General features: G+C 35.6%; 1 protein-coding gene across 1 annotated transcript; it reads right to left on the reverse strand.

The window, feature by feature from the left end:
* Nucleotides 1-133: 133 nt before the first annotated feature.
* Nucleotides 134-9,401, reverse strand: LOC132296488 (protein LIKE EARLY STARVATION, chloroplastic). The gene is made up of 4 exons (XM_059794689.1): nt 8,707-9,401; nt 5,282-5,940; nt 1,659-1,849; nt 134-849 (listed from the first exon to the last, which is right to left on the reverse strand). The coding sequence occupies exons 1-4, from the start codon at nt 9,269-9,271 to the stop codon at nt 327-329; spliced, it is 1,938 nt and encodes a 645-aa protein (XP_059650672.1). The 5' UTR covers nt 9,272-9,401; the 3' UTR covers nt 134-326.
* Nucleotides 9,402-12,696: the final 3,295 nt, after the last annotated feature.

Below are 12,696 nucleotides of genomic sequence, written 5' to 3' on the forward strand. Positions count from 1 at the left end.
TTTGCTTGTACACCAAGCGTTTGAAAAAAAGTTCAAAAACTACTCTAATTTGATAAAAGACTCAATCAACCTCCCTCTTGAGTCATTCTTTGAGCAATAGGAAACCAGGGTTTTTATAATTTGGAAACGAGGGTTATTTAATTTGAAAAACACCTTAAAGGAGAATCATTTACTCATATATTCTTAGAATTCACATGAATAATGTTACACATGGTGAAATAATTATATATGAGAAAAAGGAAATTTATGTCTAAAATGCCGGTTATTTTGCATGTTTTTTACTAGCTACGTAAGGACTTCCCATGCAACAGCAAGCGAATATAAAACTAAAAAGCATCCTCAATGTCTCGTGATGTTTCGGATGGTTTCTGAACCTCTGGGAGCTGCACCGAGTTCTCAATGTCTCTTGATGTTTCAGATCGTTTCTGAACCTCTGGGAGCTGCACCGAGAGCTGCACCGAGTTCTCTATGTCTGGTGATGTTTCAGATGGTTTCTGAACCTCTCGGAGCTGCACCGAGTTGTCAAAGCAATGCTGAAAACCAAAGTGAGGGAATCTCTCGTACCATGTCTCTTCCGGCATGTGGGTGTCCCAGTGCTCTCCGCAGCTGCTCTTTCCATACTTGTGCACCCATCCCGAGCCATTGTGGCCCTCACCCCATGTCCGGTTCCAGCGTTGTCCGTACTTACCTTGCCACCACGTCTCGCCTTGCTTGACGCCTTGGCCGTTCAGATCAAAGTTTTCGTCCCATTTGTCACCCCATTTCGTCCAACCATCACCTTCACAGCGCTCGGCCCACTTGTCGGTGTATTTCGTGCTACCACCAAGCCCATCATACTTCTCCCCCCACCTGCCAAAAGAAACCGAACTTGCATAAATATTACGGTTATTATTTTTTATGTTCACCACTGTTTGTGATTTCGATGTAGTATCGAACTGATCTCACAATGTCGGGTTCAGAGCACCGGATAGAACATGACTGCAGGCATGTGATACAGGATGCGTGATTACACCTGTTGTATTTACATTCTCCCTCTAATGTCAGGATAATCAAAATCCTAATAAAAATAACAGTAAACACATTAAACTGTATAGATTGATTCTTTGACATTAAATCGACGTATTATTGTGACTGATGATTAGAACAATGTAAAATCATTGATATATGGATATCCTTAAATCATAATGCAGTCAAGCCCATAATAACACCATGAAAATGTAACATAGGTAGTTCACTAGTATGAAAATTAGGGGAAAACAGTAGAAATTCATAAAGTCTGGCAAGGGACGTTTTTCTCGTTTTTCTCACTCTCGATCCAAGCGCAAAGATGACTTTACAGACCAACAAAACTCAATACCAAAGGAAGGGGTTTTGACATCTTTGTCTGTAAACCCCGAGTCTCTTCTAGTGCATTGCGTTTAGACCAAAAATAAACCTTTCCAAAAGGCGAAGAGCGGCCATGATTTTGCACTATTCAGATAATAAGAGAGATCAACTTACGTAAGCCTACTTCAAGATAAATATAAACAATAATAATAATTCATGCTTAGAGAAATGGTTGCAAATAAGCCTGCCACTATAACCATATATGAAGAAGAGACAACCTTTTTTTTTTTTAATCTTAATCCAATTTAATGATGAACAATGTGTTGTGGTACCTTTCATGCCAAACATGAGCGTGACCAGCCTCGAGGTGTGTCTCTGGGTCAATGCTGCACCACTTGTGAGCCCATTTCTCTGCTTGGCCAGAGGCATCATAATGTTCCCACCATTTCTCCTGCCACTCATTACCTATTTCATTCTTACCCCACTTGTCTGCAGTCTTCTCCATATGAGCAAGCCCGTGTTCCTGCACAAAACCACAGGACAGTCTCGCCAGTAAATCACCATATACCATATTTTATAAGTAATTTCTGAAATCTACATATATTGAACCATGTTTGTGTTCTGCATAACATGACAGAACAATCTTGGTCGTCAATTTAGCATATACCATATTTTATAAGTACTTCCAGAAGTCTCATATCTTGAACTATATCAATCTAATGTGAATTATCACCCATTTAAGTTAGGATTGATTCGTCCAAGACAACCTGTCACACGTGAATCGTAGCTGTGTTGGCCAAATTAGCCCAAGCGGTGCCGCTTTGCCACCAGACAGCTTGTAAGGCCATTTTCTCTATCCTCATCCACTTTTCTCATTCCTCTCTCATATCCTCCATCACCAAAACTCCATAGAACTCCATTGTTACGATTTCAGCCACTCAAAACCTTATATCTACCCATTCTCAATTTAAGGGATTTTATTAAATTTATATTCCATATATTCTCTTTTACTTATCTTTATGTTTAGCCTACATTTATTGAAGAAAAAAAACACAAGATTAATAAAAAGTTTCAAAAAATCATACTGGTTACCACGAAGATTGGGAATATACAATAGCAATTCAAGATCAAAGGATTACTCAATAATCATTTTCAACCTAGGAAGCATGGATACAGACATGAGACGAGGGGGTACAACACAATACAGGCATGACGATATTGGAAAAAAACAAAGAAAAACACACGACACTGCAATACGGAAAATTTTAAAAAATAGGACATAGATAAGCTAGGAAGCACGGACACTTCAAAATGGGCGAAGAATCCGTGCGGACACGGGTCGGACACGCCCCGACACATGTCGGACACGCCAAAAAACGTGTCCGGAATTTTTTATTTTTTTTTGAATTTTCGGACACGGTACGGACACGGCACGGACACTCCGCGGACACGGCACGGACACTCCGCGCACAAGGACACGGACATGGCATGGACACTTCTGGAAATTTTTTTTTTTTGAATGCTGATATGTTCTTTTTTTTTTGGTTTTGTACTACCCTTTTGGTATTGTAAATGGTAAAAGTCTTAGGTCAAATGATGGATGGGAATAGATTATAGTAAACTAACTTGTTTTTGTATCTTTTTTGGGGACTAGCCTTTAGGTTTTTGTGAATGTTAAGTGCTAACAGTAAAGTCATGAATGTTAATAGTCCTTTCTGTCTATGCTTTTGTATTTAGAGTAAAGTTACAATGATAATTAAATGATACTAGTTATTATTCTAATGTCTTATTTTTTATTTGGTTTTATAATTTTGCAACATTGTTCTTTTATAGTTTATTAGTTATGAGTTATGATTTGTTTTTTTTTTTTCATTGTGAGGCTGATGAAAAATAGTAATACTCAGTAATTTTTAAAGTACTACATCATATATATATATATATATATATATATACTATTTGCCGTGTCCGTGTCCTAATTTTTTTGGATTTGCCGTGTCGCCGTGTCGGTGTCGTGTCGTATCCGTGTCCGTGCTTCTTAGCAGATAAGGCAAGGAGAGGTCAAAAAATAATATAATATATTTATAAATGTATAAATAATATTTTTTGCTCCTTTTATCCATATAATCGTGAATGGAATCACTAATTTGGAGTTTAGAGATAAATGTTTATTGTTTTTGTTTTCTAAAATTGTATATTATTTTTCTAATTAACTTATAATATATTTTAAATTGCATTGAATCTCATTCTAGTAAGAAGAATAATTACAAAACCACCCCGCCCCGCCGTGTTTTGAAAGTGTTCCAAATGTATACAAATCGTGTCTCAGCTGTATCCCACACATGTTCAACCAGAAAATAAAACATTCAAATTTCAGGACATAGCCGTGTGTGGGCCATGTCCAACGCATGTCCAATAAAACATTCAAATTTCAGGACATAGCCGTGTGTGGGTCATGTCCCACTGTTCAATACTGCCATGGCACCCCTAAGAGAAATGTTTGTGTTTCCTAGTTTTCAATTCTTAGGATCAATAATACAAAAAGTTGGAAGATAGATGAGGTTGCTATGAGAAAGATTGGAGTAGGATACCAACGGGCCAGTGGCTTAGCGGTATCAGCCTCTTACCTCCCAAAGAGAGGTCAGGGGTTCAAGTCTCAAAAGAGATGTGTGTGTGAGTACCAACTAGAAAAAAAAAAAGATTGGAGTAGGATGAATAAAATGGAGAGAGTCTAACTGATACTCAGGTGATAAGAAAAATACCAAACAAGTTAAAAATGGAAATGTTATAGGACAATTATTATGCAACCTATCTTATATAGGATTGAGTGTTGGGCATTAAATAGAAATAACAACAATGCATACATGTAACTGAAATGAGAATGAGAATGTTGAGATGGAGAATAGGAGTGACCAAAAGGGATAAGTTTACTAATCAAAGTGTTAAGAGGGATTAGGAATAGCACATATTAGTGACAAAATAAGAGAAAGCAAACTTGGATGGTATGAATATATCCAACATAGACCCGTAATTACACAAGTGAGAAAAAGAAAGATTAGTTTGCATAGAAGATAAGAGACAGCGAGGCCGACCAAAACTAACTCTGGACAAAATAAATAGAAATGACTTTAGAAAATAATTATAAGAGGGCACAACGTGTAACATATTCATGTGCCAAACCCTATTTGTTTTTGGATAAAGGTAAGGTGAGATGATAATGATGATTCTTGTTGTTGCTTTCTTGTATAAGCTTCCTACATCCTTGTATAAAATATCTTACTAATAAGAACTGTTCTATGTACGCATGTCATTTTTTACTGATAATATATAAATGTTGGTATGTCAATATGACATTTTTAAAATTTACATTGACATAATAGAAACTCACAAACAGCCACAAATTCATTATTAAGACGAATTCCTACAACTTTTTGTAAATAAGTCCAGAAACAACATATAGATTTCCATCCATGAATCTCTTCCTAAACAATCCTCCATATTAAATATATATGTTTCTAATAAATAACTGAAGAATATCACTGGAAAATGCCAAAGGGGGCACAACAAATGTGCATACATCATGTGCAAAAACTACGTATCCCAGAAACCTGTATAGCCCGATGTGAAACAAAAGAACCCAAATGGATCCATCCCAGAAAAAAGTACTCTTTGATCAATAGATCAATTCACCAATATCAGACAATGAGCAGCATTCCAAATCTACGTAAAAAAATGATACTATTTTAATTTATGCATTGTATCTTTTTATTTATGCTTTTTTTTTTTTTTTTTTGTTGGTTGGGGGTGTAAGAAAGAAGTGGTTATTGGACAAGTGCATCAGATATGACAGAAGCAAGCATTAAGCACAAACATTTTAGATGAAACATAATGTAAAAACACAAGCATTGGGAAAATTTTATAAATAAATAAAAACCACACGCACACAATGTGAACTGACCTGCCACATTGATTCTTTCCAAAATTCGCGCCAAACATTTCCTGCAGCATCACGTCCTGATTTCTCTGAACCAAGTTCCTTATGATCAAATTGGTCAGCAGCCTCCCAATACTTCTCTTCCCACTCAACTGTTTTGTCAGCACTGACACCCCTGGTCAGTGTCCAATGGCAAACGACACCATCAGGTCTTTGCTCAATTCCTGTCTCCTTCCACCACCTTGATCCATCTGGAAAAACTCCTTTGGATGATGGTTCATCCACTTTCTCAAGAGCATGAACTGCATCTGCTGCATGTGCTGAAAATAGAACACCCAGTTCATGTTTCTCTTCCAAAAATGGTGTCTCTAGACTAGAAGTAGAAACTTCCACTTTTTCAACCTCTGTCAGGGACTGAAGAGGTGGAAGGGAAGGGTTGCGGTAGCTTTCAAAAAGTTTACTCTCAAATGGGATTGAGAGAGAATCATCAGGTCGTTCTTTCTCCATCACTGGGTTGGTTTCAGAGGGAAACGAAGAAGTTTTTTTAGCTGACTTCAGGTTACTTTCATCATCAGAACTTGTACCACTATCCAGAGGAGGTGTCCAGGACCAAAAATTTGGACCCGGCGCTTCATTTTTTACAGTTTCAAACTCAGACAATAACGAGCTCCCACTCTGCTTTCCTGATCAAATGCAAAGATTAATAATACAACTTTGTACAGTTGCACCAAAATAAAATAAACACATAAATACAATGAATAAAATAAACGAATTCATAAATCAAACCAAAACAATCATTCTTAAAGAAGAGCTGGTTAACAGCATACAAAAGATTTCTCCCATTTGGTGATTCAAATATCTGTGTTCCAACTCACATAAGCAATGAATAATATCAAGCAGCACAGAATACACTAAGAACTTCCAGCAAGAATGAGGTGAGATAAATAATTTCAAACAAAGAACGAAATCAGACAAGGTTAAATGAAAAGAAACATTGTTTCAGCCATTGACACAAATTTTCAAGAATAAAGGAAAATAATAACTTGTTAAATACCGAAGCCAATGCTCCAAATCTAAATACACAAATCTTAGAATTCAAAACCAAGAAATTTAGAACTTCAAGAGTTCCTGCTACAAGATATCAGATAATTATGCCAAGCTATGAATAAATTTACCAAATGAAGAGGTACTTAAAATTACTGGTTTCTGTGTTCTTAGAGAGGAAGGGAAGGGTTAGTAATCATGCAATTAAGCTGGACGCTATGCCCTATAAAGAATGCAAAAGCAAGCAAGGAGAAAACCATATAAGCCCTGTATATTTATTCCTTGTCACACTTGTAAGACAAAACTCAAAACAAGTTCAATTCCTGGCATAATCATATCTGTGGGATGTTAAGGGAACAGAAGTTGTGAGAACAGGAGCAACCATAGAAAAAAAATGCTACTCTCGTTATTGGATCATTACAAATCCATTTACTCAAGCATTGTCTCATGAATCCCAAACAAATAATTTGGCTACAGCCAATTTTTGGAGTTCCTAATTGTGGGTTCTTGTTGATAATAAGATTTTGCATAAAGATGATGGATGTGTGAGTTCGATCGAGTGAACCCGCAGATGAATTGATCGAACCTTGCGGGATTTTGTTTCCTTTTCTGTTTCAAACTCCAATGCCCTAAGTATTCTAAAACAAAATCCTATACAAACACTCTTGGAGCTCAAAGTATATATAGAGAGAGAGAAGCATACCAACAAATATATAGAGAGAGCATAAGAGCAGTTTTTATTTCTTTCATCATCATTAAAACATGAGTGAGATCACAGAATGTTGATTTATTATATCCAAGAAGATCAATACCAACAAATGATACAAGCAAAAACAAAAAAAGATCAGACAGCTAGCAGAGGAGATCAACAACAAAAGAAAAAGAGGGCCGAGCAGAGTTCAAGGCAGAACGTCTAGTGTTAGTCTGAATCAGAGGTCATTTAGGTGATTCTATGGTCATTTTGGTGTTCTGATGTGTGATTGCTCTTATTATTTCTTGCACTATTAACAGTTTATTAATATTGATGCATTAAATTATTATTATCCTTAGAACTTTGATTTTCTATTAAAGATGGTTAAATTTTGAAATATCTATTCACCCCCTTCTAGGTCTAGTAGGGGCATTATCAATCCACCCTTCAATTATGAAAACTCATAATTATCTTACACAATCCAGTGCAGTTAAGGTGCACCAAGCTCAATAGATTACAGCAATCACAACCAACAAATTAGCTTATCCAGTCTTCTCTGTGCCTTTAAACATTCCAACCAATCCGTTTTTTTCACAAATACAAATATAAAGACTATGCAAGCCCGCATATTGAAAATTCTTAGTCTCCCACTTGGCAGCGTCATTTTAATTTTTTTTAAAAAAAAAAAAGTTTAAAACAATTCTATTTTGGAAAAAACTCTAGATTGAAAAAAACTATGTGGCCACAAAATAAAATAACTATGCTAGACATATGCTAAAGAAATAACATGTAGTTGTACTCATAATTAAAGGAGGTTCTCTATCTAATTGAATTGGAACAGGGAACAGTAGAATAGAGGACAGTCCCCAACTGTGTGAGCGAGTATGGGAAGAAAAGCTGCTTGGAGCTACATTTGTTGGCTACACTCACTTTCTTGAAGGGTTCAACACCAGGATGAGACTGTGTGCGCAACATTAGAATATAGTCTTTTACCTCAAATTATAAATTATTGAAACAAATTCAAAAGATATGCTTGAAACAGCTAACAAACACCACTAAAGTTGATAGATAAGTAATGAACACTACAAAACCATGAACACCAAGCACCAGTGTTAAAAAGAAAAAAGAAAATGATAAAGCTGTAATTAATATAAGATTTGGAAACACAACATTTCAGAACACCCCAAAAAACTCAAATATGTCATTATAATAAAATCATCACAAACAGCATACAAAACTAATAATCCGGAACAATCCCTAACACCGAAATGACCAACCCAAGCAAGACCTAAAGAGTAGATCCAGCACAGATCCTAATATGGAAATCTTTAATGATTCATAAAATTTATCCATGAAAATTAAAGTTCTCCATTGTCTATTTTACATAGTAACTTAGTGTGATCTTATTATCTCGAATAGAAGCATTTTTAAGCAACCAACAAGGTTAATAGTGGTAAGAATTCTGATGCTACAATAGCAGTGACATAATGAGGAAAAGAACATGGATCATTCAATTGCTTTGAGTTGCAGCATCAGCAAGTATACCAATAATCAAATTAACCTACTAGATACTTAAAATACCCCAAATTAAAACAAAATTTTAGCCCTAAAAAGAAATATCTTCGCATTACAAAAATGTAAAATTTTTAACCAGCATAAATGGAATAATCTGAAAGAATCACAAGAATAAAATAATGATAGAAAGCTCTACTACCTTCTGGCTTAGCCCCCAAGTCTCCACCAGCCTCAGCGTCTGAAATGACAGTCCCCAAAGGGGCAGAGCCGCCAGAAATTGGCTTTGGCTTTGGCTTTGGCTTTGGCTTCGGCTTTGGCAATGAAGTGTCCTTAAGAATTGCACGGGCAGCCGCAATCGCCGCCGCAGCCCGATCAATCACCTGCATTCGCTGAATTCTGTCTCTCTCCTCCTGAGAGACTTCCAGAATCTTCTGAAACTCACTGCTCTTCTTCTCCAACACCTCCGGACTCGTTTCCACCTCATCTCCGCCACCACCGGCGTCAGCTCCAACGGAATTCTCCACGATTTTCCGAAACTCCACCTCCTTCCTCTCGCGATCCACTGCCTTGTTCCACATGCTGAGATACGAATCCCCGCCATCGGAAACCCTAATTCTCGAGCTCCGCACAATTCTGCCCCTGCTACCACCGGTAAACTTCGCGTGTTCTATGGAGAATAGAAGTTGGTGCTTGGTCTTACGGCAGTGGGGGACGGCGGCTCCGGAGGTGGCGCGTGTGCAAGCACCGAAATGTGACGACGCCATTATGGCTCTGGAGAGTGAGAGATGTGGCGGTAGATTTGAATGATTGCTATTTCATGTGAATAATGCGTGAAGGTGGTGGTGATGTGATAGCAGTTTTTGGGACTTGACCGCTTTAACTTTAGTAAAGAGTATTGAGTATTTCTTGAATTTCAAGGGAGGTATTGATCCACTTTTAACGGATTTATCTGTTTTTTAAATATATATATATATATATTGAAAGTCTCGGAAATCAATAAGAAGTCTACAGGTGGTAAAACTCTTCAATGGAAAAAATAAAAACCTTTTCCGTGTAAATAAATAAATAAATATTTCGGATTTAATACATATATTCAAATACCAAAAATATCACTCCGTTTTATCTGATTATTTTATTCAAATACCAGATCCATCTCACTTCCGGATAAACTTGGGGTTCAAAATTTTCATATCGAGTTCAAGCTGATCATCTCCACACACACACACACACACACATATATATATGGGTTTTGAAATTTTACTTGGGTATATCTCTATCTATTTCTATGTTCCAAATTTATAATATTTGTTTTATTACGTGATCTCTCAAGATTTATTACAACAATAGCCTTAATTAATATTTAAAAAAATAAAATGAAAAAACAACAATGTGGACTTTTGGTTTTTCATTAAAACAGTTTTATTAAGGACTCCGGAATATGATTAAGTAGTGTTTTTCCTTTCAATTTTAAACTTAAAAAGTTTTCCCATTTTTCAATTTTAGATCTAAAACTTTATTTATATACTTCTTGCTTGGTTCGTAATTATGAAAATACTTATCTTTTATCGAAAAATTGAAAACAAAAAATTATATAAAAAAATTCTCCTTGATTCAGTTTTCAGGAAACTCAGTTATAAAAATCTCTGCTTTCATACAATAGTTTTTTATAATTATCTAAAAACTGTTTTCTAACTGACCTTAGGAGTTGCTTGATTTGTAATTCTAAAAAATTCAAAAAACAAAAAAATTATCTTTTATAATTATCTAAAAACAAGGTATACTTAATTTGTAATTATAAAAATAGTTTTATGTTAAAAAACTATACAAAAAAAGTCAATTTTTTGAAAATTTATTTATAAAAAAGGCTTATTTTTAGAAAATTATATATTACATTTTTATGATTGAATTTTTAAAATTTCTAAAAATTGAATTAAATAAATTTTTTTTATATTATTTTAAATTTTTTAAAAATAAAAAAATATTTTTATAGTTACAAATCAATGGAGTTTTTGATTTTGTTAGCGTTTATCATTTGGAAATTCGTTAAAATTGGTTGATGACGTAGCTAAATACTCTTTATAATAATTGGTTGCATGATGTGTGTTACTACCACTGTACTTGAATGACAAGTGCATGGTAAACAAGCATTGATGTGTGTACTACTACTGTACTTGAATGACAAGTGCATGGTTAACAACGGTGGGCTTCTGCTTCTGCGAAAAGATAGAAAAAAGAATGGGACCCACATAAATAATGAAAAAGATGTACATACCGTTGCTGACCAAAACGGTGAATGCATATAAAAGGTGCAGCAGTCTTGCGACTAGTGAAGTGTTTGCCGTTAGGGAGGCAAGACATCGACCGCCGGTGACGAATATCTTGTTTTATTTGTTTGTATCTTTCATTTGTCAAAGATGAGTGCGATCCTAACTCTGTGAGCGTTTGAGTGGAATTCCAAAAGCGGTGCATTTTCTCCGCTCCATCGAGTAGTATTTCAGTTTCTTTTTCTTAACCAATTCTAGAACAATCAATATTAACAAAATAATTTTTTATTTTTTATAAAAAATTATTTTTTTTTTATTTTTTATTTCTTAAATGAGACTGTTAGAGTCTGAAACTTTAGGTTAAAATCTATCGCCGCAACTTTATATAATCTTAGTTTGACATGTTGGTTTTCCTATTGGTCTCTCTCTTTTATATCTCTATGCAAAAATTTCACTTTATCCAAAAATTGTCACAAGCTTTCTCCTGCATTTCAACTTCGAAATGATTACGATGAGTTGGTTCATATGCATTTATTGTATTTTAAAATCTTAGGTGCTGTTTGATAATTTCTGAGGATCGATATAAATATAAACTAAACACTTTGAAAGATATATAAACTAAACAACAATATTTAAACACGAGTTGAATAGACTTACAGAAATCTTCTTTATTGAAACTTCCAACCTAGTACAGAGAGATATTACAAAAGAGGGAAGAGAAAATTGAAAGGTACATTGAAGGGAAACTTTGCCCTCTATTTATACATAAAATGGATTTGAAATTAACATTTTGAAGTCCGCATAGTGCATGGGATCGTGTGCTGGAATAATGCAGTCGGTTGGCCCACCATTAAGTGCTGTCGCCTTATTTGATGGAAAGTAGCCATCTGATGAAGGACTTACTGTAGAACCAAAGACTTTTGGGTAAAGTTCTTTTGGCTGCTTCTGTCGGTAGGATAAGAGGAATCTTTACTTTTTGGGTGGATTCATCTTGTCCCTCAAGTGTTCTGTGAGAGAGTCCCAATAGTCTGCTACTGTAGGCTCATCTTCAGAATTAAGATCTTCATTGGGATTCTGTGCATAACCTGCTAGACAGGAAAACTGGTTTCCTTCTTGACTGGTCTGGCTAGAGACTGATACCATGGATGCATCATCTCGTACTGTAGGGGTGGAGGATTCAAAAGATTTAACAAATTTGGTCCTCATAAAATCCATGCATTTAACCATTAAATCAGCTTCGGTAATTAATGGTTGTTGTTTTCTGATCATATCTTTAACAAGATCAAAAGGGTTAAAGATTTCGGGTTCTGGAATAGTCAACTTTGGAATCTTATCCATGTATTCCATTGTTTTCTTTCTGATCTGATGGAGGAGGGCTTGGATAGGTTCTTGAGTCATGCCTGACCACCATCGGTAATAAAAGATCCTTTGAAGGACCGGTAACTTGTCAGTGGTATAACCACATTGGAAATCCCATTTCCAAATCCAAGGGATTCCAAATTCAGTAAAGAACAATAGGGTAGATTTCCCTACAGGAACATTATCCTGTCCTTGTAATTGAGGATGAAATTGTTGCCATGGCAAATATAATTGACTGATTGATTCAGGCAACATATCCAGATCAGGGCCAAATATAGCCCACCAGGGTATAACCCAGTTTGGGAAATCAGCCTTAACTGATTGAGGACATATCTTGAAGAACCAAGAATGCCTATGCTTCGGATTTTGATAAAAGAACGAATATGTCCAAGCTGAGATATAATCCCAATAATTGTAACTGTGACCATAGGATATTTTCCTTGGCAAATTGGGATTTAATCCCCAGTCACTAGGCCGTATAAGCCTCTTAAAGATAGCTTTACTATAAGTAAGAGGACTATCTTTGGAATTCGGAAATTGCTTCGTGTGGCTTATCTCCACAGAGG

The sequence above is a fragment of the Cornus florida genome, unplaced genomic scaffold, assembly GCF_030987335.1.
Source record: "Cornus florida cultivar Cherokee Brave unplaced genomic scaffold, ASM3098733v1 CherokeeBrave_3.0.0_Hap2_Chr01, whole genome shotgun sequence".
NCBI lineage: Eukaryota > Viridiplantae > Streptophyta > Magnoliopsida > Cornales > Cornaceae > Cornus > Cornus florida.